This window comes from Bos indicus, chromosome 10 (assembly GCF_029378745.1).
Source record: "Bos indicus isolate NIAB-ARS_2022 breed Sahiwal x Tharparkar chromosome 10, NIAB-ARS_B.indTharparkar_mat_pri_1.0, whole genome shotgun sequence".
Classification (NCBI taxonomy): domain Eukaryota; kingdom Metazoa; phylum Chordata; class Mammalia; order Artiodactyla; family Bovidae; genus Bos; species Bos indicus.
The window spans coordinates 10521785-10547558 of NC_091769.1; the positions used below are offsets into that span (position 1 = coordinate 10521785).

A 25774-nucleotide genomic window follows, 5' to 3' on the forward strand; every position below is an offset into this window, starting at 1 on the left:
GTTGAAGCTGGGTGATGGATGCACTGGGGTTAATTATACAAACCTCTTTAGGTGTTTGTATGCTTAAAACTTTTCTAAATACAAAGTTTAAATTTTAAAAATGTATGAGTCTATATAAGCTCCCCAAATCCAACCAAAGTGAGGCTGTAAACTCAGGCAGAAATGACAGGCTAATGACTAAGAATAAAACCTCCAAATGTTCTGCTTTTTCCTTTAGGAATATGCAACATAAAAGCAGGTAACTATGTAACCTGTAATTCATGAGAGGTGATTAGGCAGTGCTTCCTAACATTCTCTGGGGGAGAGGGGTCCTGACAACCCCAGTAGAAGGTAAAGATGATGTACAAGGCTACTGTAGCACTAAATAGCCAATCAATTACCCTTACTCATCAAGCAACCTCCTGAGTGCAAGGCTTCGACTATGGCATCTTTTTCTATGAGGAGAGAATGTACTTCTAATGTTGCCATTCCAGTTCATGTATCAGTCCCTTTTACGTTTTCACAGGGTAAATCAGTCAATGGAGCCCCAAATCAAACATGCTGAACAACTAGTAAGCCATTACAATCTGATAATCACAACAAAACATTGTCAATTTTTCGTCACAGAACTTTCTCTAGGTTATTATAAATCCTTCATATAGTAATAGAGCTGTTACTAAAACATACACATTTATAATAATAGACAGTAAACTTTAAATGTAAGAGTTATCACTTACTGAGTGGCTATTAGTACATCAGGCCCTAGATCCTTTGTATACTTTTACTAGATCTTTTGTACACACTTTAAATCTGGATGGGGCACATACTACTTTCCATTCTGAGATGAGGAAAAGGACAGAAGTGATGTATTTAAGATCCCACAGCCAAGATGAAGATGGAGCCAGAATTCAAACCTAGATATGAGGCTAAGTCAAAGAGCCTCTAAGATTGTTAGAACGAAACAGATTCTTGTGGGTTTTCCATGGTTATCAACTCCAAAATATAATCTCTGTAAGTACAATCACAGAAAACTAACCAAACTGATCACACAGACCACAGCCTTGTCTAACTCAATGCAACTATGAGCCATGCCGTGTAGGGCCACCCAAGATAGACGAGTCATGATGGACAGTTCTGACAAAATATGGTTCACTGGAGAAGGGAATGGAAAACTACTTCAGTATTCTTGAGAATACTGTATTACAAGAATACAGTATTCTTGCCTTGAGAAGCCCATAACCCCATGAACAGCATGAAAAGGCAAAAAGACAGAACACTGAAAGATGAACTCCCCAGGTCGGTAGGAGCCCAATATGATACTGGAGAAATCACTCCAGAGAGAATGAAGAGTCAGGGCCAAAGCAAAAACAGTACCCAGTTGTGGATGTGACTGGTGATGCAAGTGAAGTCCGAAGCTGTAAAGAGCACTACTGCATAGGAACCTGGAATGTTAGGTCCATGAATCAAGGCAAATTGGGAGTGGTCAAACAGCAGATGGCAAGAGTGAACATCAACATTTTAGGAATCAGTGAACTAAGATGGACTGAAATGGGCAAATTTAACTCAGATGACCATTATAACTACTACTGTGGGCAAGATCCTTAGAAAAAATGGAGTAGCCATCATAGTAAACAAGAGAGTCCGAAATGCACTACTTGGATGCAATCTCAAAAACAACAGAATGATCTCTGTTCGTTTCCAAGGCAAATCATTCAATATCACAGTAATCCAAGCATACACCCCGACCAGTAATGCTGGAGAAGCTGAAGTTGAACAGTTCTATGAAGACGTACAAGACCTTCTAGAACTAACACCCAAAAAAGATGTCCTTTTCATTATAGGGGACTGGAATGCAAAAGTAAGAAGTCAAGAGATACCTGGAATAACAGGAAAATTTGGCCTTGGAGTAGAAAATGAAGCAGGTCAAAAGGCTAACAGAGTTTTGCCAAGAGATCGCACTAGTCATAGCAAACACCCACTTCCAACAACACAAGAGAGGATTCTACACGTGGACATCACCAGATGGTCAACACCGAAATCAGACTGATTATATTCTTTGTAGCCAAAGATGGAGAAGCTCTATACAGTCAGCAAAAACAGGACCAGGAATGGACTGGGGCTCAGATCATGAACCCCTTATTGCCAAATTCAGACTGAAATTGAAGAAAGTAGGGAAAACCACTAGATCATTCAGGTATGACCTAAAGCAAAATCCTTTACGATTATACAGTGGAAGTGATAAACACAAGGAATTAGATCTGATAGAGCGTCTGAAGAACTATGGACAGAGGTTTGTGATAGTGTACAGGAGGCAATGATCAAGACCATACCCAAGAAAAAGAAATGCAAAAAGGCACAATGGTTGTCTGAGGAGGTTGTACAAATAGCTGAGAAAAAAAAGAGAAGCTAAAGGCAAAGAAAAAAAGGAAAGATATACCCATTTGGATGTGAGTTCCAAAGATAGCAAAGAGATTTCAGAAAGTGTTCCTCAGTGATCAGTGCACAGAAACAGAGGAAAACCATAGAATGGGAAAGACTAGAGATCTCTTCAAGAAAATAAGAGCTACCAAGGGAACACTTCATGCAAAGATGGGCACAATAAAGGACAGAAAAGGTATGGACCTAACAGAAGCAGAAGATAATAAGAAGAGGTGGCAAGAATACACAGAAGAACTATACAAAAAAGATCTTCATGACCCAGATAATCACGATGGTGTGATCACTCATCTAGAGCCAGACATCCTGGAATGCGAAGTCAAGTGGGCCTTAGGAAGCATCACTACGAACAAGGCTAGTGGAGGTGATGGAATTCCAGTGGAGCTATTTCAAATTCTGAAAGATGATGCTGTGAAAGTGCTGCACTCAACATGCCAGCAAATTTGGAAAACTCAGCAGTGGCCACAGGACTGGAAAAGGTCAGTTTTTATTCCAATCCCAAAGAAAGGTAATGCCAAAGAATGCTCAAACTACCGCACAATTGCACTCATCTCACACACTAGTAAAGTAATGCTCAAAATTCTCCAAGTGAGGCTTCAACAGTATGTGAACCATGAACTTCCAGATGTTCAAGCTGGTTTTAGAAAAGGCAGAGGAACCAGAGATCAAATTGCCAACATCCGCTGGCTCATCGAAAAAGCAAGAGTTCCAGAAAAACATCTACTTCTGCTTTATTGACTATGCCAAAGTCTTTGACTGTGTGGATCACAACAAACTGTGGAAAATTCTGAAAGAGATGGGAATACCAGACCACCTGACCTGCCTTCTGAGAAATCTGTATGCAGGTCAAGAAGCAACAGTTAGAACTGGACATGGAACAACAGACTGGTTCCAAATTGGGAAAGGAGTACCTCAAGGCTGTATATTGTCACCCTGCTGATTTAACTTCTATGCAGAGTACATCATGTGAAATGCTGGGCTGGATGAAGCACAAGCTGGAATCAAGATTGCTGGGAGAAATATCAATAACCTCAGATACGCAGATGACACCACCTTTATGGTAGAAAGCAAAAAAGAACTAAAGAGCCTCTTGACGAGAGTGAAAAAGTTGGCTTAAAACTCAACATTCAGAAAACTAAGATCATGGCATCCGGTCCCATCACTTCATGCCAAATAGATGGGAAAACAATGGAAACAGTGACAGACTTTATTTTGGGGGGCTCCAAAATCACTGCAGATGGTGACTGCAGCCATGAAATTAAAACTTGCTCCTTGGAAGAAAAGCTATGACCCACCTAGATAGCATATTAAAAAGCAGAGATATTACTTTGCCAACAAAGGTCCGTCTAGTCAAGGCTATGGTTTTTCCTGTGGTCACGTATGGATGTGAGAGTTGGACTGTGAAGAAGGCTGAGCGCCGAAGAATTGATGCTTTTGAACTGTGGTGTTGGAGAAGACTCTTGAGAGTCTCTTGCACTGCAAGGAGATCCAACCAGTCACTCCTAAAGGAAATCAGTCCTGAATATTCATTGGAAAGACTGATGCTGAAGCTGAAGTTCTAATACTTTGGCCACCTGATGCAAAGAACTGACTCACTGGAAAAGACCCTGATGCTGGGAAAGATTAACGACAGGAGGAGAAGGGGATAACAAAGGGTAAGATGGTTGGATGGCATCCCGGAGTTGGTGATGGACAGGGAAGCCTGGTGTGCTGCAGTCCATGGGGCTGCAAGAAGTTGGACACAAATGAACAACGGAATGAACTGAGTGCATATTTAATAGTTCGAGTACCGAGTGAACGCCAGGCATTCTGCTAAGAGCTATGGGGAATTTACAAAGAGGAACTACATATACATCCTATTCTCAGAGAGGTTTCAACTAGAAAAAAATTTTTGTTTCTAACAGAAGACAATTATGTAAGAGTGGAAAGTGACAAATGCCATCGGACAGGTAATAAAAAGTGCTAAGAGGATTCAGAAAAGAGTTTTCAAAATATGACACATGTATAGGAACTTGCTAAACAAACAAGTTTTAGGTTGGCTTATACTACGGGATGGTGTACTGGGTGGTTTATATGTCTTTCTAGAGAAAAGAACACAAGCCAAGCAATAGAAGGCTAGCTTTACCACCACCCAGCATGCCTCAGCTGCTTCACTTAAAAATAACACAGGGACTGACTGACAAGGTTACTTCTGCATCTGAAAACAAAGGGAAACAAAACATTAATTTTAAAAAAAAAGGCAAAAAAATTCTAAGGCTCTTTCCTCTATGTACATGAGAACTCTACTTGAAAGAGTTTAATATAATACTTTAACTTACATTCAAGTTAAATCCAACATTCTAAGTTACTAAAAGAGGAAAAATGGGCCCTCTGGTGTCAAACAAGTATTTCTAGTGCATAAATGTGACACTTGTGAACTGAAATTTCACTCTACTGCCTAAAATCCTTCAGGGACCCATAATCTCTACAGCCACATCCATGGAGGGGACATATGAAGCTCCTTAGCATAACTTGACTCGTAGCCCCTAACAGTAACTGGCGAGGGAAGGGGACTATTTGCACCTTTATACTGAGTCTCTGGGACAGCTAAAGGGTGTAGCGGAAACTTCTTGAACACAGTTTACATTAAAATAATCTCATGAGGACTGGAATTTTTGTCTATTATGTTCACTGCAATATTGCCAGCACTTGGAAGAATGCTGGCACATGGTAGATGCTCAAGAAACATTGCTTAGATGAATTAACAGACAAGGCAGCCCCTGCCTTCCTGACACTTATGGTCTAAACCAATGCTATTGTAAGAATTTAGAAACATATTTTTAGGTAATGAGCACTTTTTGTGTGTTTTTTTTGGTACTTAACTTTTCCAAAAGTTATTTAGTAATATTTGGCTTTAAAGCTTCTTGTAATTCGTGAGCATATCTAATAAAAAAGACCCAATCAGATATTTAAATATTCTTCTGTAGACCTAATAAAGATGACCAATAAGATGGCTTAACTATACAGAATTTTCATTAAAAGTTTTATTTATGTATATCTTTTAGAGTTAATTATAGTAGAATAGGCGATTATTCCTGTCATATATAATATTTAAACATCAGCTTCCTTACTGAGAATTAGTATCTTCATGGTTCCATCAAGGGCTCCTCAAATCAAGATATTTCAAGATAGTCAATGAAATCAGAACATTAAGCAAATTAAGTTCTTTGGATATAAAATACAAGAGGAAGAGGGATTCAATGGATACTTTACTAGGACAGAATAAAGTACACAAACTTATCTTTGACCTTCAGTAGTGGCGGCGGTGGCTTGTGGTGGCGGTTGCTAAGTCATGTCCGGCTCTTTTGACCCCTTGGGCTGTAGACTGCAAGGCTCATTTGTCTGTGGGATTTCCCAGGCAAGAATACTGAAGTGGGTTGTCCATTTCCTTCTCCAGGGGACCTTCCTGACCCAGGGCTTGAATCCAGGTCTCCTGCATTGCAGGCAGATTCTTTACTGGCTGAGCCACCAGGGAAGCCTTTCGGTAGTACCAAAGGTTAAAAATTTTTCTCATGCTCTTTATTTGTAAGCCAAAAAAAAATCCCGAAATTGAGTTTACTACCAGAAAGTTAAACTGTATAAAACTACAGTAATAATAAGCTGTGATTTAAGTAGTTCCTATGTGCCTGAATGTGTTAGCAACTTGCTTGTATTTGATCCTTTAACATCCACACTTTCATCCCTATGTTACAGATGAGGAAACTGAGAAACTTAAGCAACTTGCCGAAGATCACAGAGCTAAGAGGATCAATAATTTAAATGCAGCCACTGGCTGGCTGAAGAGACCTTGCTTGATTTCTAAACTGCTCCGCCTGGATTGTGCCATGCCACTCTGTATCATAGCTCGAGCTTCTGCAGCCTAAATCCATCTCTCAAGGTCAAAAAAAAAAAAAAACTTTGAAAAATGATGTAAGTCTCATCAATTTAGAGCTTGATGATGAAATTACACTTTATAGAACAAAAGATGAAGTAAAATTTCATTTCAAAGTCTCTGTTTCTTAACTGATTCTTACTACTACAAGAAAAGAAAAATGCTGTTCAATTTGCTACTTAAATTTGATGCTCAATTGTCTGCTTCTGGAGACATATTCCTCCAGCAGGAAAGTTCCCATAAAAAATGAAATGCTACCCAAGTTGTGATGATAGTAAAATCAGAACTAGTCAAGGAGTGCAGGTACTTTGAGTGACTAGAAAGAAACCAAAGCCCACCTGTCCAAAAGGACTAAAGGAATATTTACATTTATCAAGAGTCAGAAAAATAAGTTGGGAGTTGCAAAACTGCTTCTGAAATGGTAATATTATAGACTGAGTTCTCAATAGGAATCAGAGTAACCTTCAAGTGGTCACGACAACGAATTAACCTCTGTGACCTTCCTGATATGACAGAAGAAAAAATTCACTAAAGGACCCTTCTACACTCTAGTTCACCATGAAGGCATTGGGCTGTGAAGATAAATATTAAATGGAGTCCCAGAACTCAGGAGCGCTCCAGGACTTTTCACAGGACTAGGATGCTTCCCAGAGGAAAGACTTCAAATGTTAACAAACTGGTGGCATTCTGGCAACTTAATACTTACTAGGTTGGTTTCCTAAGATAAGAATGTTCTCTACAGAAGGAAAAGGGCCATTTAGGATGGGGAAAGGCGGCATACGAAAATACCTCTGAACAGAACACCACCAAAACTGGACACACCTCTTTTGTGCTTCCGTTTTAACAGAATGGAGGCCAGGAAAGCCCTTCTAACACACAGTTCTCTGCTCCCCAGGTACAGCAGCAGCCTGGATTTAGACTGTTTTAACAGGAACACCGAAACCTGTGGCTATACCCCCGATACGGGCCCTCCCAACTCCTCACTGTTCAGGGTCGGTCGTCTCTCCCATTGCTCACTTCTCTTCCCAAGGCTCCGAGCAACCTTCATCCTCTACAGATGGCCTGTCGTCATTTTCTAGAATGCACGCCCATAAAGGCAGGCTCCTTGTTCACAGATGTATCTCTTACATTTACCACTGTGCCTGACTCACAGAAGCTACTTAGAATAAGTGTGTGTTAATTCGTGAATCAGGGAATGAATTGATGAGATGGAGTCCCCCAGCTAAGGAGCTCCCTTCCAGTGTCCTGCCCTTTAACCTACAAACTTAACCCAATCATAACCTTCCACATATCTGTCCCTCCAGTCTACGAGGAAGGCATGCCTCCTATTTAAGGTAATGGCAACCCACTCCTGTATTCTTGCCTGGAGAATCCCATGGACAGAGAGGCCTGGTAGGCTACAGTCCACGGGGTCGCAAAGAATCGGACACGACTGAGCGACTTCACTTTTCACTTCACTTCTTCCTCCTGTGCTTCACATGGCATTTTCTGCCATGACTCTCCTCAGTCATTATCCCTCCGTACCTTTATTTTCAAATACCCTTAGCTATGGACTCCTTTCTCAGGGTCTAAAAAGAATGCTTAGTCCCATTTTGAAAACAAAACCACAACAATTTCCTGAATGCTACAGCTTGCTGAAGCTCTACCCTATTTCAGAGACGCTTAGTCTTAAAGGAGAAGCCTACCCTCCTAGCCTCTGCTTCCTTACCCTTCATTAGCATCACCAACCCCTGGCAATCTGGCATCCATCCCAGGCTGCTCAAACTTCTCAAGGTAAGGTCCTTTTTAAAGGACCACTACTTAGCCAATCTGATAGATACTGTTTGCCTCATTTGAAGTTTCCGTTTCCGCCACACTTGATCCTGGCTACTCATTTCTGGAAACTCCCTTTCTTGTTTTTGAGACTGTTCTCTCACGGTTTTAGCTTGATTGCTCTCTCAGCTTCTTTGCTGCCCCTTAAATGACTATTCCCCCAGAGAGGCCTAATCTGCTCTTTTCTATAAATACCCTGAATGACCTCATCCACATTCAAAGTTTCAACCAATGCTTATATATCCTAAAGATTCCCAAAAGCCTAGATCTCTTTTCCTGAATACCAGACCTGGATATTTGACTACAAAACATTCCTACGCAGATGGCAATAAATACAACAGTTTTTATGCAATTCATCATCTCACCTCGCTGCAAACTTGCTTTTCTCTTGGTTCCCTACCTCAGCTAACGGCCGACCAAGCCAATCTTCCTGCCCCTCTGTATTGACAGAGTTCACTGTCAACTCCTACAGACAGCACTACTTAAATCTCTTTTAAATCGTGCCCATGTCCTTCTCTACCTTAATTCAAGCCATTATTCCTGACTAAGCTGCTGCAGTTAACTTATTACACAAATTTGAGGATCTCCAAGACCTCCATTCATTTCTCTCTCACGCATATCTCCCCAAGTCTAAAACTTCCTCCATACTGTGACCTGATTAGTTCATCTAAAACACAAGTTGGTATTAACTCTACAAACTTAACGTTGTTCCTTTGCTAACCATCGTGTAAAGCAGTGACTTCTAAGGAGGGGCGGGGGCAACAGGAATATATTATTTGCTCCTCTTTCATTTCTGTTTTTGTTTTATATGTCTATGTGGGTTCCAGAAAAACATCTACTTCTGCTTCATGGACTACACTAAAGCCTTTGACCATGTGGATCACAACAAACTGTGGAAAATTCTTAGAGATAGGAATACCAGACTGCTTAATCTGTCTTCCAAGAAACCTGTATGTGAGTCAAAAAGCAACAGTTAGAACTGGAAGACATGGAACAACTGACTGGTTCCAAATTGGGAAAGGAGAGCATCAAGGCTGTATACTGTCACCCTGCTTAATTTATATATAGAGTACATCATGCCAAATGCTAGGCTGGATGAATCACAAACTGGAATCAAGACTGCCGGGAGAAATATCAACCACCTCAGATATGCAGATGATAATACTCTAATGGCAGAAAGTGAAGAGGAACTAAAGGGCCTCTTGATGAAGGTGAACGAGGACAATGAAGCTGGTTTGAAAGTCAACATTCAAGTGTGGCACTCCCTTCTCTGTGCTCATAAACACAGCATACGTCTCTATCACAGCACTTAAGTCACAGTAATGGAACTTGTTTTTTATGTGGCTGTCTACCTATCTTTGTATTGCCAGTGCCTAGTGTGACTCATGAAACAAATGAAATTATTTAATATTTGTTACAAGTGCTCAAGAGGCACTGTGATAGGGGATAAACTGTGGCAACACCTTCGCTACCTGACACAGTTGAAAGAGTTAAGTGCTCCTCTTTGCTGAGGTTTATTTAGGCTCAAGATAAACTTTAACTGTTAAATTTTAAGATGTGCTTACTTACATTAAGCACTGAGTTTTCTGGTGTTGGTAACAGGGAGAGATTTTTAGAAAGCCAACACTTCATCAACCACCAAATTCTAATCAATTGTCAACAGTGTCAACACATTCTGAAAAATGCCTTATATAAATTCAAAAGCTAAGGCTCAGTGATTCTGGTCAAACACGGCAAATTAATTGCACATATTTATCTTCCTTTTCTGAAACTACACTAAAATGAAAGGGAAGGGGATAAACCCATAACCACAAAGAATAGAAGTGACACCAGCGGATAAGTAATTTTAATACAATTTTCAAAGAAGTAATTTGGAAGAAGGAATAGTACGTGACGTGGCAAAGCCAAGGAAACTACTGAGTGAACAACTTGCTGGCCAGAATTTAGAGACAAAGGAGCTGCAGGAGAGAGTGTGAAGTATGGATCTGAAATTAGGGAACTGATTGAAAAGTTTAAGTAACAGAGCAATGAGAGTTTCCTTCCCCCTTCCCACCACCAGAGAAAATTACTTTCCCCAGTAGCAGAAAACAAGGGTGGAGCATTAAGAAAAATGCTGCAAACCCTCCCTTCATGGTTTTCAGTTTACAGTGGGTATATGCCTCCTCAGAGAAGGCAATGGCACCCCACTTCAGTACCCTTGCCTGGAGGATCCCATGGATGGAGGAGCCTGGTAGGCTACAGTCCATGGGGTCGCAAAGAGTCAGACACGACTGAGAGACTTCACTTTTACTTTTCACTTTCCTGCATTGGAGAAGGAAATGGCAACCCACTCCAATGTTCTTGCCTGGAGAATCCCAGGGACGGGGGAGCCTTTGGGCTGCCGTCTATGGGGTCGCACAGAGTCAGACACGACTGAAGCGACTTAGCAGCAGCAGCAGCAGCAGCATATGCCTCCTAGATATATAATGGTGTACACTTCGCTCTCAGAATGCCAAAAGGTATATATATTGGAAGACCGTCTTTTAGAGAAACTGAACGGTCTTCAAGAAAAGACCTACAGCCTCAGAGACTAGATTTCTACTTACTGACACCTGGAAACCACCCAAGAAGCTGGCCTGTTCACCACCTAAATGCCTAACATGAAGCCCACTGGTGACAGGACTCACTGGGTCACTGACAGCTTCTAACGGGCTTTCTAGCATCTTACTCTTAATCACACAGATGGGGATCACCAGATACTCTAGGCAAGTTTAGGATCATGAAAGAAGAAACCAAGCAAACAAAAAAGGAACCCCAAAGAAAACTTAGGGAATAGAAAACAAAAGAATCTCAAAAAAATCTACTGCCTCCTGGTGGACATTCTCTGCATAAAACTCCCCACCTTCAGTGTGCGAAGAGTTGAATAGGATGGGATGTCACTTAGGTAATTAGGTCACTAATCAGTTGACTTTCAACTAATCAAAAGGAAGGTTACCCTGAGTGGTCCTAACTTATTTAGGTGAGTCCTTTAGAAGATGATAAAGCACCGAGAGGGGCTCCTCCTGCTGGCCTTGAAGACAATGCCGCTGTGAGTTCTACTTGTTGCTGTTGCTGTTTAATCGCTAAGTTGTGTCCAACTCTCTCGGACCCCATGTAGTGTAGCCCACCATGCTCCTTAGCTGCAAGGAAATGAAATCAGCCAACAACCATGTGAGCATTCAGGGAGATACTGGTCCACAGATAAGACTCTTGCCCCAGCTGCCACCTTGACTGCTGCCTCGTGAGACCCTGAGCAGAAGATCCCGTGAAGGTCCCTGGACTCCTGAGTCACAAAAGCTAAGGTAAATCGGTGTTGTTTTACAGCCACCAAAATTGTGGTAATTGTCACACAGCAATAGAAAACTAATACCATAGCATGTGGACAAACTTAAGGGTATCGAAGCAGGATAAACAGACAGAAATTACACTTCCTCCAAAAGCATAAAAAGTTCAGGAGTCAAAGCCCTGCCAGGTAGTTTCAAAAATAATACATTCAGAAATGCCAGAAAGCAGAACTCACTCTGCACAGGGCTAACTGGTAAGCATTGCCAGAGGTAATCAGGTTTAAAGACACAGAGATTAGTTTCAAGTGGATCTTTTAGCTTGTAAAAAAAAAGAGAGAGATTAAAAGGTTCAACCAGAGTTTCTCCCTTTAGTTCAAAATTACAATTTCTTACAGCTTGCAAGCAAAGAACAAAAAGGTTTCAAGAATCACTGAAGCTTTTGAATGGACAAAAGTTTTTCATGTATATGCTTCATTTTTCAAATGACACTACGTAAGGTCCTTGGACCAGCAATATCAGCATCACCTAAGAATTTAATAGAGCAGCAAATTCATGGGCCCCACTTACAGACCTACTGAATCAAAAACTCAGGCTGAAGTCTAGCAGTCTGTCTTTAACAAGCCCTCTAGGTGATTCGAATGCAAGTTCAAATTGAGAACCACTAATCTAGTGTTGGAGAAGACTCTTCAGAGTCTCTTGGACTGCAAGGAGATCCAACCAGTCCATTCTAAAGGAGATCAGTCCTGGGTGTTCTTTGGAAGGAATGATGCTAAAGCTGAAACTCCAGTACTTTGGCCACCTCATGCGAAGAGTTGACTCATTGGAAAAGACTCTGATGCTGGGAGGGATTGGGGGCAGGAGGAGAAGGGAACGACAGATGGCTGGATGGCATCACTGACTCGATGGACATGAGTCTGAGTGAACTCCGGGAGTTGGTGGACAGGGAGGCCTGGTGTGCTGTGATTCATGGGGTCCCGAAGAGTCGGACACGACTGAATCTAGTGTTCATTTCTGCCAATGCCCTGCCATGCTCTCTGGTCTTCCTTCTTGAGTCAAGAGTTTTCAGCACAGGGTTTTGAGAACTCTGGATATGAATGCCTTCAGGCAGGACATGCTCTCTTCACTTTGCCACGGTCTCAACCAGTCCTTACTGACTTCTACATTTTCTGCTCAGCCAATGATAACATCAGAGTTTGGGACCTCGGGGGGAAAAATTCAGAAAGAATAACCATTTTAAAACTGGGTATGATATGGCCCAATGGACTTTTATGAATTCTAGGGAGTTAAACAACTTACAGCTGTCTCATGACTCAGAAATCGTACTGCAGCCTGTAAGTGACCCTTGCACTTGCAGGTCTCATGGTCCAACATTACGTTCTAGGAAACATGCTTTAAGATAACATCCCAAGCGCTCTTATTCCAGACTGAGCTTCTCAGAGAAGTAGACCCTGCCAACTTACGTGGTCTTGAGGCTCATTCGTTCAACAACTATAAAGGCAGTTAACAGGGCTCTGACTGATGGAATTTACACTTTAGAATCAACTTTGGAAATTATACAAAACACACGTAATAACACTTCAGTTCATTCATGAGAAAGACGTCAGTGTATTCAAAACAAAAGGCATTGAGCTGAGATTTGAGTACACTAAAATCAGAATAGTTTCTTTCAGTACCATCTAAAAGGAAAACAAGATGTGTTTAATTAAAACTCATAGTCAACTAAGATACTAAGCCTACATTAGACTCTCTTCCTTTTTTAAAAAAACTGAGGGGTTAGAAACCCCACTCTAAATGAGTCTTGGGCTTTCCTGGTGGCTAAGTGGTAAAGAATCCACTTATCCTCAATGGTAAGTAACCACTGCACCATCTTTGAAAACACTTTTCAGGCTAGCTTCCTACCACATGAATAGCCTATAGTTTACCCACAGATCATATACTAAATACCCCCAATATACTAATATGCCACCAAGTAAAACTAAGTAGCAATATTACCATAATGTCTTACTTCCCTCACATTAACACAGGCATAGCAATAAATATCAATTCAGCATTAATAAAATACTAAATGAAAGCAACAATGAAAATAGACAACTAAAATCCCATATGTTATCAGTTGAGTAAGGAAAAAGACAGCCCACAAAAATCTAGAACCATTTTTTTTCAATCAACAGAACCTCAAGAAAGATAAAAGGCTGATTTGGGAGTCTTCCCATTCAGCTGAATGTATACAGACCCCTGGCAATACTTAGTAAACAAAAGTAGGCGGAATTCTCATTCTGTAAACATCAAAGGAGCTGGCAGGGTGATTAAGCAAAGCAAAACACATGAATTTTAATGTTAAAACCCATGCGACAGAGATTCATACCTACAGAGTAAGACAGAAAATGGCAGTTTTAAAAGATAAGCAAAAGGGAAGCACAGAAAGGTAAAGGGATAGGCTAAGTGTTAGTTGCTCAGTCGTGTCCAACAATTTATGACCCCATGCACTGTAGCCCGAGGGGCTCCTCTGTCCATGGAATTCTCCAGGCAAGAATACTGGAGTGGGTTGCCATGTCCCACTCTAAGGGATCTTCCCAACCCAGGGATCAAACTTGGGTATCCTGCTTTGCCGGCAGATTCTTTACTGAGCCACCAGGGAAACGCAAAGGGATAGGCTAGGCTCACTTGAATATTATTATACAGTTGGTTCAAATTAATAGTCCTAAGCTTAGTCATGTATAGATTTACCTTCCACGAAGGAACACAGACAGAAATTTTCTAATGTGAGTACTTTAAGCTCTTTGATAGTCAAATCCACTTAAGATAACTTCCCAGAGACCTTTATTAAGAGCCTAATGAGGGAAGCTGAAAGCAACTAGGGCAGAGAATTCCAACTCACAAAAAAGCCTTATTCAGAATAACAGTTCTAGATCTCTTAAATGAAACAGAAAGAAGGAAACACAACTTAAGACTGAGGCATGCTTAGAACTAAAGATGAAAGGGTCCAACAATTTACCATGGAAATTTATTAAAAAATAACTGGTACATCCAACTTATCCCCACCTGCTAGGAATCAGGATTTTCTGTACACTAAAAGTGGGGTCTGATTCCCCAGAACCTCTCGACTTACACTGTACATGTGTGCTTTGCTATGATCTAGGTGGTTAGGACGGAGAAGGCAATGGCACCCCACTCCAGTACTCTCGCCTGGAAAATCCCATGGATGGAAGACCCTGGTAGGTTGCAGTCCATGGGGTCGCTAAGAGTCGGACATGACTGAGCGACTTCACTTTCACATTTCACTTTCATGCATTCAAGAAGGAAATGGCAACCCACTCCAGTGTTCTTGCCTGGAAAATCCCAGGGACAGGGGAGCCTGGTGGGCTGCCGTCTACGGGGTTGCACAGAGTCGGACACGAGTGAAGCGACTTAGCAGCAGCAGCAGGTGGTTAGGAAATGCAATGCACAGTATCCAGAGAGACATGAACTTGGGCTACGGCTATCACCGCCCTCCTACTAAAGACAGGGACAAATGAGGAGCAAGTCCTGCAGATGGGATGGCAGTCAGAGCATCCTGTCCTCAGCCCTCTGGACCCTGCGGCACGTGACCACGTGCATCTGGACGTGCATTAGACGTGACATAACAAACACGACTTAACCTCACAAAGGAGCAAAAGCTGCTTTGATAGCTGTTTAATTTCTGTCTAACTCTTGTTCAGTAATTTTTAAAAAAGTCCTCGGTTCTTAAAACTGCTCTGCCTTGAGGAACTGGTGCCAACTCTTTTCAAAGGTAACATGCAAAAGCTTCATGTTTTATGAAAGCACATTAAAAGAAAATGTCCAAAAAGCAAAGCGATTTTTTTAAAGCTAATATTAGGTGTTAAAGGATTAAAGCGATTTTTCAAAAGTGAGAGAAAGTGCAAAAGTAAACTGTACTATGAAGAGAAAGCATTGAGTAGACTGCTAATTTTTCGGATTTTAGAATTTTATCTTCTGATACAAAACAGAAAACTGACTTTTTGCCATCTGCCAGTAGCTTACCGTTAAAGAGAAAAGATAGTTATGTGTAAATGAAATCCAGATCCCAAGTCAAACGTTTATTTTACATATTTGAAATTTTTTTAGCTACACCAAAGACATATTGGGCTCACAATTAGTCACTGGGGAGAAGAAACCTCACAAGAAAGAATACTTTGTTTTTTTTCTCTTTGCAAGGTCATGAAAAAGCAATTCAGTTTTGTGCCTGTAAAAGTAATTATTAATTATACTTGTCCCTGTAAAATTAATTCTAAATTATACCTACCAGGGAAATGAGATTTTTAAAAACCTTTAAAAAGAAAAAAAAAAAAGAAATCAATAAAAAATACAAGTGAAGGGTAATGACAAATCACACAATAAAATATAACACATACACGTGATTAATTTCAATCTCTTCCCTAGAAAATACTGCTTAAAACAAGCAGCACCAATTCTCATCAATTTCATCTTTTTTATCAGACATTTTATTAGGGAGCACAGAAATGACCAATAGTGTTAGACTTACAATGAAGAAAGGAAAATCAACTGCAATTAAGAACACAAGTTCACTGATAAATGTCTCTTTTAACAGTGATAATGGATGTCCTAATTTTATAGTATAGAGACAGATGTTGTAAAAATTAACATTTTAACCTCAAAGACTCAGTCTTATATGATTGTATTTATATGTTAAAGACCACCGAATGATTAGCCTTTAAAACGTTAATAGCGCCACCCGTGTGCTCCCAGTCTCGGGCAGAGTCGGGGTGGGGGGTGCCTTCAGGGCCGGTGTTTGCCCTTTGCAGCCGCGGGAGGAGACAGACGCTGTTTCTTTTTGAGAAGCACCCGGTCGCAGGCCTGAGGTGGCAGCACCTCAGGGTGGCCGAGGGCTGGGGTCCGCTTGGCCTGGGGGCCCTGCTGGTCCCTTCCTTAGAGTCTGGACCTGGGAGGCTCCCGACTATTAAAAGCGCCACCCGTGTGCTGTACTTGAAATGCCCATTAAGTAAGGTTCAGAAACTTCATCTCAATTCTCATAGATGGGCTAAAATGAATATAAATACTGCCTTGCCACATGGATTTTTTTGAAATGAAGGTACTTAATGAGCATGAAACCTTACACCATCTTAAAAAGTACTCAACTTTTCGAACCTCAACAGAGAAGCACTTTGGATTTCCAGGGAAATCTCAATCATTCCACAAACACAATGAATCTTGTGTACTACAGGGCCGCTTTCCTGTGTGAGCCACGGGTCATTACAAATGTGCAGCACAGCCAGGAACTGCACAGTTCACTCAACTAAACAGAGCCCGAGAAATAAAGCTATCGAAAATGTCTTATATTCAGTCGTTTAAAAATTACATCAAGAAACACTTAAATATTTGGAACTCACTTTCCCTACTCTTCCATCCAGTGCGTCTGATTAATCAAAAATGACAAAACACCATGGATTAACTACAAATAATTATTTCAACTAAACATCATAGGTTTGGAAAATCAAACCCACGGCAATAGCAATGCTGGACCTTTTGAGACTCAACCACCTTTTCATCTGAAACATTTAATCACTTAAAACTAAACTCGGTGTACAACTATGTACCAAGCCACTTTTGTCCATCCCTTAACTGCCATGAACAACGCTCCAGGTAATTATCCTGAATGCGCTTTCACGATTCTCCAAAACCCTAAAAAGAAGTCACACTAGTCAGATTTATAGAGTGTCTTCACTTCAAAATTATTAAATACACTATTGTACTGAATCAAAATGAAGAGATTCCCCTAAACACACTCTTTATACATTTACATTTTGAAAGGGATTTTTTTAGTGTATACACTTATTTGTCCATGATAGGTTTGCAAGTTGGTTGTGAAAGTTTAGTAATTCTATTCTAGAGTCAAGGAAAAAAAAGAAAATTACAAGTGAAAGACATAAAAGAGGATCAATAAGGATATTTTTTTAAAAGGATTAATGGCTATATAATGTAATTAATCAAAAATGAGACACCTTGTTGGGCGTTTTTTGGGGGGGTGATGTTTGTGATCCCTTGTTTTTTAACTGAAGCACAGTTGATTTCCAGCGTTGTGTTAGTTTCATGTGTACAGCAAAACATCAAGACAAACCCCAGCGGAGGGATGTGCTACCAAGACACGTGGCCGTAAGCGTGCAAAGGGTAAAGACCAAGAGAGTCAAAGGAAGACTTTCCATTCAACGGGCTTGAGGAGGGAAGGCAGGGTCCCTGTTGTTTATTAATTACATAACCACATCCTAACATGCCACCCAATCAATAGTCTCTCACTAGTGTCTGACTCTTTGTGACTCCATGGACTGTAACCTGCCAGGCTCCTCTGTCCATGGGATTCTCCAGACAAGAATATTCGAGTGGGTTGCCATTTTCCTCTCTAGGCTCTCCCGCATTGCAGGCAGACTCTTTACCATCTGAGCCACCAGGAAATTCCTCAAAAAAGAAAACACCAAATACATCATCTTCCACTTTCATTCTGTCTCCCAAATGATCCCAGCTCTAACATTTGCTCCCCTCAAAAGTCAATTTCCACAAATATGTAAAGTAACCAAGCTTGGCTTGCTGATACCCTCTCACCTACAGCTTCGTGCAAGTGCTCAAGTACCATCATCTTGATACTCCTACCCTCAGCTTTGTACTCTGCTGAAAATGTAACTATTGAGAAAGTTTTTGCTTTCATTTTAAAACTCTAGGATCTAGTTTTTGACAAGACATTATATATCTTATTTATAAGTAATAATGTCCTACATTTTGGAATGATAACACAATTTGCTATGCCATACAGAGATCATGTTACCTGTCAGCTGAGAGTGGATGTGCTAACCAGCCCATCACCACAAACCTAGAAAATAAAATTTCTCTTCCTCCTTCAAATCTTGGGGTGGGGCAAAGTGGGGTGGGGGAGGGCGGTGCTCAGATAAGCATCATCAACCCCAATTCTGAAAGAAAGAGAAGCTGGGAAGCAGGGAGCAAACTGCAGAAGCAAAGTTAAGGAGATGGTAGGATTGGAGGTGGAACAGACTGACATTTTTTCCACTGCCTGGAAGTGAGTAAATGTCGGTGGGCCCTGGAGGAAAGCCCTGAGGGTCCACGGCTGTTATCTGTGCCTGCATCATTAGGCCAAGGGAAAAGGGGATGGAGCCACAAGAATAAAAGGAAGTAGGAACAAAAAGGAGCCGGTTAAAAGTCCTCACTATGTAGAACAGGAGGTTAGAGATTAGGGTAAAAGAAACAGCAAGAGTGGTCTCGTTCATGCATAACACGCTACCTGGAAAAACCCCGAAAACAGAAAAGGAGTTCTTTCAAATTTCAATCAAGAGTGAGGGCTCCATTACTCCATTAATAAGATAAACCTATTCTCATGGAAGTTCTCATTACAAGAAAAACAGGCTTTAACAATATGACGGGATGGATGTTAGCTGGATCTGTGGTCATTTCACAGACACAGGCTCCCACATGCTCATGGTTATGCTGTACATCTTACGATAATACAATGTTGTCAATTATACTGCAATAAAACTGGGGGGGGAACCCATTCTCAAAACATGCAAACTCTTCTACTCTTATAGTGGATAACCTCCCAGTAGGTCGATACATATAAAATTACAATTCTGTTTAATCACAAGTCAAATAACTTTTTAGCATACAAGGCAAATCTTACCAGCAACTCCATGTACCCTTTAATTTACTTCTTGGGGAATTCCAAAACATTCTCTTTATCTCCATGCAATTTGTATGCCAGCAAGAAAGCCCTTTTTAAACTCCCAAATTCACTATTCCGTGGCCCTTCTGAGTGTGTGGCTCTGCTAGGAACATACCGTGCTGCTTCCTGCATTTTGACCTCTGCACATAAAATTCACTGCTCCTTAAAAAAAATAGTCCTACTCAGACAACCACACACCACCCAACACCATCCCGCCTCTCCTAACACCCTGGAATTTTCCAGGCCTGGCTGGCTATCCACTTCCCCTACCAAGTCATGCTTCACTGTCCAGGTTTGGTGTTTTCACAGGATGCAATGTACAAAGCCAAAATGTAAATATTTAAAACTGTTTTCTCAACCTACTTCCCTGACCCTTCACATTACTATTTTTCTTAAAACACTCCAGTGGTTCCCAGAGCTAAGAGCAGTGTTTTTCAAAATACCATTGCTAGTCCTGGGATGTTGGCTCAATTTATTGCGTTTCAACCATTGCGCTTTCTTAGAAATAGAATAGAAAATACCAGAGTGCATCACACAAAGGGTGTTTTTTCATGATATTTTATCATTTACATATGTGTGGACTAGGTTGTAAGGTGAAAATGTATATCTTACTATAACGGGTCACTGTTCAAAAGAGCTTGAAACAGACCAACTTTTGTTTGGTCCACAAGGCCTAACCTGAGCCCTGTGTAAGACTCTGGGCCTGTCTCTTGCTGTACCCCATAAAGCCAAGTTCACCATGTCAAATTATTTTGCAGTTCCTTGTCTTAATTCCTGGACACTCAGAGGCAAGTCTGGGTCAGTCCCTTGTGGGGTCACTGCTCCCTTCTCCTGGGTCCTGGTGTGCACAAGGTTTTATTTGTGACCTGCAAGAGTCTGTTTGACTCTTGAAAGTCCATTTGAGCCATGAAATTAAAAGACGCTTGCTTCTTGGAAGAAAAGCTATGACTAAACTAGACAGTATATTAAAAAGCAGAGACATTACGTTGCCAACAAAGGCCCGTCTAGTCAAAGCTATGGTTTTTCCAAAAGTCATATATGGATGTGAGAGTTGGACTATAAAGAAAGCTGATCGCCGAAGAATTGATGCTTTTGAACTGTGGTGTTGGAGAAGACTTTTGAGAGCCCCTTGGACAGCGAGGAGATCCAACCAGTCCATCCTAAAGGAAATCAGTCCTGAATATTAATTGGAAGAACAAATGCTGAAGCTGAAACTCCAATGCTTTGGCCACCTGATGCGAAGAACTGACTCATTGGAAAAGACTCTGACGCTGGGAAAGACTGAAGGAGGGAGGAGAAGGGGACGACAGAGGATGAGATGGTTGGATGGCATCACTGACTCAATGGACATGAGTTTGAGCAAACTCTGGAAGTTGGTGATGGACAGGGAAGCCTGGCGTTGCAGTCCACAGGCTTGCAAAGAGTCGGACACGACTGAGTGACTGAACTGAACTGTCTTAATGCTGTCAACCACACGGTTCCCTCTGCCTTGAAGGCTATTTGTCTATAAGGCTCACCTGTACCCAGTTTTCATTATTTAATATGGATTACCTCCTCTATAAAAGCTTTTTTATGCTTCCCTCAGCAGTTAATGCCACACACACACTTACTTTGTATCTCTATGATATCTATGATTCAGTCCCCTAGACATTCCACTGTACTTATTAATTTTAGGCTTGACCGTTGACCCAACTTCTAAACAATAAACTCCATCCATCTAGTCAAGGCTATGGTTTTTCCAGTGGTCATGTATGGATGTGAGAGTTGGACTGTGAAGAAACCTGAGCGCCAAAGAATTGATGCTTTTGAACTGTGGTGTTGAAGACTCTTGAGAGTCCCTTGGACTGCAAGGAGATCCAACCATTCTAAAGGAGATCAGCCCTGGGTGTTCTTTGGAAGGAATGATGCTAAAGCTGAAATTCCGGTACTTTGGCCACCTCATGTGAAGAGTTGACTCACTGGAAAAGACTGATGCTGGGAGGGATTGGGGGCAGGAGGAGAAGGGGACGACAGAGGATGAGATGGCTGGATGGCATCACCGACTTGATGGACGTGAGTTTGAGTGAACTCCGGGAGTTAGTGATGGACAGGGAGGCCTGGCGTGCGGTGATTCATGGGGTCGCAAAGAGTCAGACACGACTGAGCGACTGAACTGAACTGAACTGAAAGGAAGGGGCACATTTTACTAGTCTATGTATCAGCAGCACTGAGCTGCTCCATATGGCACATGATAGAGGTTCAAAACAGGTAAAATGAACAAATAATTAAGACTTCCATCTAACTTCTCTGACGTTAGAAATGTCTGAGTGGTTGCCCTTGCAACAATGCCCATTCAGATTGCAGTGCTGGATCGAGACTTCTGCATCTTAGCTACAGTTCCCGGAGAGCAGCACCTAGTAGCCTGAGACAGAAAGAGATGTCCGCTTCGCTCCCGGTAAAGAAGGTTCAGATTACAATGTGGCAGCACCCACTTCCATGTTTCAGGAAGTTATCTGGGGAAGGCAGAGCAGAGGGTTTCTCCAGGCGTCCACCCACAGATGAGTTAAGTCAGAAACAGTATTATCAACCTTATTGGCACGGAAAAAAGTCACATTTTAAAAATAACTCACTCTTAATAAGACAGGGGAGGGGATTTTCCCTTGTTGAGGTCAATAAGCTGACAATATGAGCTACGCAAAACAAAAGGTAGCATGAAATACCTCATCGAAATTGTATGATCTCTGTTGCCTACTCTAATCATTCCAAAATAGCTCCTGACTCACTGCTCTATTTAGGAGATACTACATGGAGGACTGGGGGTCATACCTAATAGGGACTCCTCGCTGGGGCTTGGAAGCTTTACCTAGACTTTACCTAACATACACGCTTTCATTTTTGGGGGTTCTGATACACCTGTTTCACAAACCAATCCTTCAACTGTCTTAACTGTAATTAAAACAGTTCAGGCAGCATCCAAGACACTTTGACAGATTCTGCCAACTGTCAGTTTCAGCTGTTCTTTTCCATTTCCACCATAGTTCATAAACTCCTATTTCAAGAGCCTTAATTTGTTTTTCTGCCTGAACTAATCACTCATTTTCTTTAAAAAATTGTTCCTTTTGTTTCAGTTTTGCCCCTAGACTCGCAATTATATCCAAAATTAAGGCAAACGTAAACTTCTATTAGACCTAACATTAGTCAATAAATATATTCATAAAATGTGAAACTCTTCATCCACAGTATTAAAGTTTTAGATACCAGAGTAAGTACTTTAGGATTGCCTAGGTAAAACTTTAAAGGCCATTTAAAGCTCTGTTTCCTTTTGGTTTAAGTAGGTGCAGGAGGCTATGCTTATTCCATACTTACTAGGTACAAACACCGACCAAGTGTGGAAACTTCCACAAATGCCTTTCTCGACAACTCAGATGAAACAAGTCACTGTTAATGAGAAAGCCATAGCCCCAGATACAGACTTGCAGAAAAATTATGCCATAAATATTTGTTCTTTTGCCTCTCCAGTCAACTTTTAAGAATTTATTAAGGACAAATAAGCTAGTTTATAAATATATTTTATTACACTTTAGTATGTTAAGTGTGTGGGACTTATTTTCATGCTTTAAAGACCAGTGTTCTTTGTATTAAGTTCCTCTCAAGCTTCCCTTAGTAAAACCATGCACTTAGTAAAACCATGGACTTAGTAAAATCATGGAGCTTAAAGGTTGTGGAAAACTGATTTTCTTTCACGATGCTACCACTCCACAGCCTACAGAGAACTCAGCCTTCAGCATGAAAAACTGCCACTTGATTTTTCTTCTCTGACACATTTTAAACAGAAGGGCTGCAGACTCTCAAGGGAAGCCATATTTCAAAGATTCTGAACAGTAGTATTTTTCAGTATTTTCTCTTATTAAAATTGGTACAATTCATCCAAAACATTTTTCAAATGTCATTATTTTCCAGCTTACATGCTTAACAACTGCTTAGAGAAAGCAATCTCTCCATCTGAGAGATTTGCTTTAAGAAACAAACCAGCAATTACAAAAACAGAGGAGAAAGAAATAATTCATTTTTACAGACTGGAAAAAAAATGTAAAACTCACCTAAGACTTTCATTTTACAGATAAAAAAACAAGAGTCCACAAAGGTCAAGCAATCTGCCTCAGATCACCAAGCTACTAATAGCAGCACTAGAAATAGAATGAGGTATTTTAATTGCTCTTCGTATCCCAAATCATGCAAGTTATATATATTCTCATCACTTTGTCATTGAAATTTTACAAACAAGTATTGCTCTTTCTCATCAATTCCTGATGAAGGATTCCTACCACACATATTCTTAACACTTTCAAACTTATTCAAGTTAATAAACTTCAAGTTTTAACTCCAAAAAAAGGGCAGTACTATTAAAAACTTTCCTCTGAACATTTTAAGAACGAAACTTTAGATATGCACACCCCTAAACTCTCAGTGCATTTCCATGTCTATCTTTTCAATCTCTGTCCTTTAACTACACTTCAGACGTCTTTATTCAACCATTAAAAAAAAGAAAGAAAATCCTGGAAGTTCCTCTTTGACAAAAAGCATTGGAAAAAAAAAATCTATCAATGAAACAAACCAGATCATTACTCCATTAATATATTACAGATATCTGGCTTAAATTAGGGAATATCACAAGCATTTTATCAAGTTATTGCGTAAAGAGTTAATAAAAGGCTGAAAAAATGCACTCTTGTTTGACTTTGGATCTGAAAGAAGGTGCAGACCTGACACTGTTCACACAAACTGAACAGCTGATCCTAAAAGCCAAAAAACAGAGAAAGTGAACAAGTTCTTTCAACAAAAAGCTGTTTCCTATTCAGGCTCTGACGTCCAACTAAGTGCAGGGCACTGTGGAGTCCTTCTAAGACTCTCAGATTTTCATTTTAATGCCCCCAGTAAATCAGTTCTATAGATTTTTGCTTTGGCTACTCAAGGGCAAAACAGAGGGCACAGTGAGAACAACAATTTACCCTGGATCCTTTTCAAGGACTAGACTCTAACCTACCCATTACTTTATAATCGTCCTTTGTGCCCCTGATTATTCTCAAAGTACTGAGAGAATGCGGGGCTTCTCTTTAAAGACACCGGCAACAAAACCTAAGACGACACGACTTTGTATTACAAACTGCTGCGGCACTTCGACCAGGAAAGCGCAGAACGTGTGGTCTTCTTAAATATCAGTCATAAAACTATATTCTGGTTACAGTAATAGACGTATGTTCCTTAATTACGGCCTCTGGTGTCACGCTACAAAAACAACTTTTTAAAAGGCTAACACACCTATATTTTTAAACTACAACTAGCTTAGCAAGGTGGCAAATATGTTTGAAAAACTAAAACAAAGACAATTCACCACCACCGCTCAATAACACACAAACATAAACAGACTCCAAGGGGGTTAAGCACAAAAATCCTTACCCCATTTTGCCCAATGAAAACTTGCTTGTAAGTTCCTGCTCTTATGCTACGGAATAACTTCCAAATGAATTTCTCCGTCTGTTGTTTCGCAGTTGCTTTTCCACCCCCGAGATCCTTTTCTGGAGGTATTTCAATGTAGCTGAAAATTCAGTTAGTTCCCTTAGGTAAAATTATTTCTCTCTGGGAAATACCAAAACGTTCGAACAGAGGTGGCATTTGCTTATTAGAGTTAAAATGCTGCGCGGAGGAAACAGCGGTGAACTTTATTCCACAAAACGAATCTACGTGTCGGAAAACGCAGAATCCAGCTTCACGGAGTCCTGTAAAACATGAGCTTGGTGGTCATTTCGCTCATGTCCTCCTCCACACTCAGGGAGAGCCCAGGTAACTCGGCCTTTTCGGTGCTACTAAGGCTGCGGGTTCAAATTTCTCCACCACACCAGGTTCCTGGGGGTGGAGCGTGCAACCCAATGCGACGTGCACTTGAGAGATCCCTACGAGAAAATAATCCTAAAAGCAGCAATGCCACTGCTTCCCTGCGCTGACATTAGAAAAAAGCTATGTAGAAAAACCTCTTCGACGTGCAAACCCGGCAGCTCGCGACGCGCTCGGCACTCCACATTGGAATCTGTCTTTAATTTTTTTCCCCTTCCTAAGACTGGGAGCAGAGAGGAGGCGGGGAGAAGGAAGAAAAGGCTGGACAGGATCGATTCACTCTCCCGAGGAGAACACACGGAGCCATTTCCAGGCTGGCAGCAGGCTGGGGGCGCAGCGCACCCGGGGAGCAGCGGGAGGGGGCCCGATCCCACCCCCCTCAGCCCCTGCCCGCCCCCCGCCGCCGAGCACAATGGAGCCTGGCTCCCACCCGGCCCTTCATTCGCGGCTGTCCCTTGTCCCTCCGTTCCTCGGAGCGCTGCAGGTCCGAGCTCCGGCGGCGGCGAATGAATGAATCAGAGAAGCCAAGCCCCACGCTGCCCCCGGCACGCTGTTCCCCCAGCTCGCGGGCGGGCCGAGCAGCCGCGGAGCACGGGGCTGACGGGTCGACCGGCGCCCGCCCGAGCCGAGGCGGGAGGCTGGTCCCGCGCCGGGGTCTGGGGACAGGGGCTCGACGCCGCGAAAGAGCCGCGGCTCCAGCGCCCCACCCCTGCTCCTCTCCGCTCCCGCTCCGCGCCGCTGCCA

The 25774-nt window shown here is 41.6% G+C and overlaps 1 protein-coding gene across 2 annotated transcripts in view; it reads right to left on the bottom strand.

Moving 5' to 3' along the window:
• The window catches only part of HOMER1 (homer scaffold protein 1), a 139068-nt gene extending 113690 nt beyond the window's left edge, over positions 1-25378 (bottom strand). For both annotated transcript variants that reach the window (XM_019968099.2, XM_019968098.2), the window contains exon 1: positions 24596-25378. In XM_019968099.2, coding sequence (XP_019823658.1) covers positions 24596-24600 — 5 coding nt within the window. In that variant the 5' untranslated portion in view covers positions 24601-25378. The remainder of the gene's footprint in view (positions 1-24595) is intronic.
• Between the last annotated feature and the right edge of the window lie 396 nt (positions 25379-25774).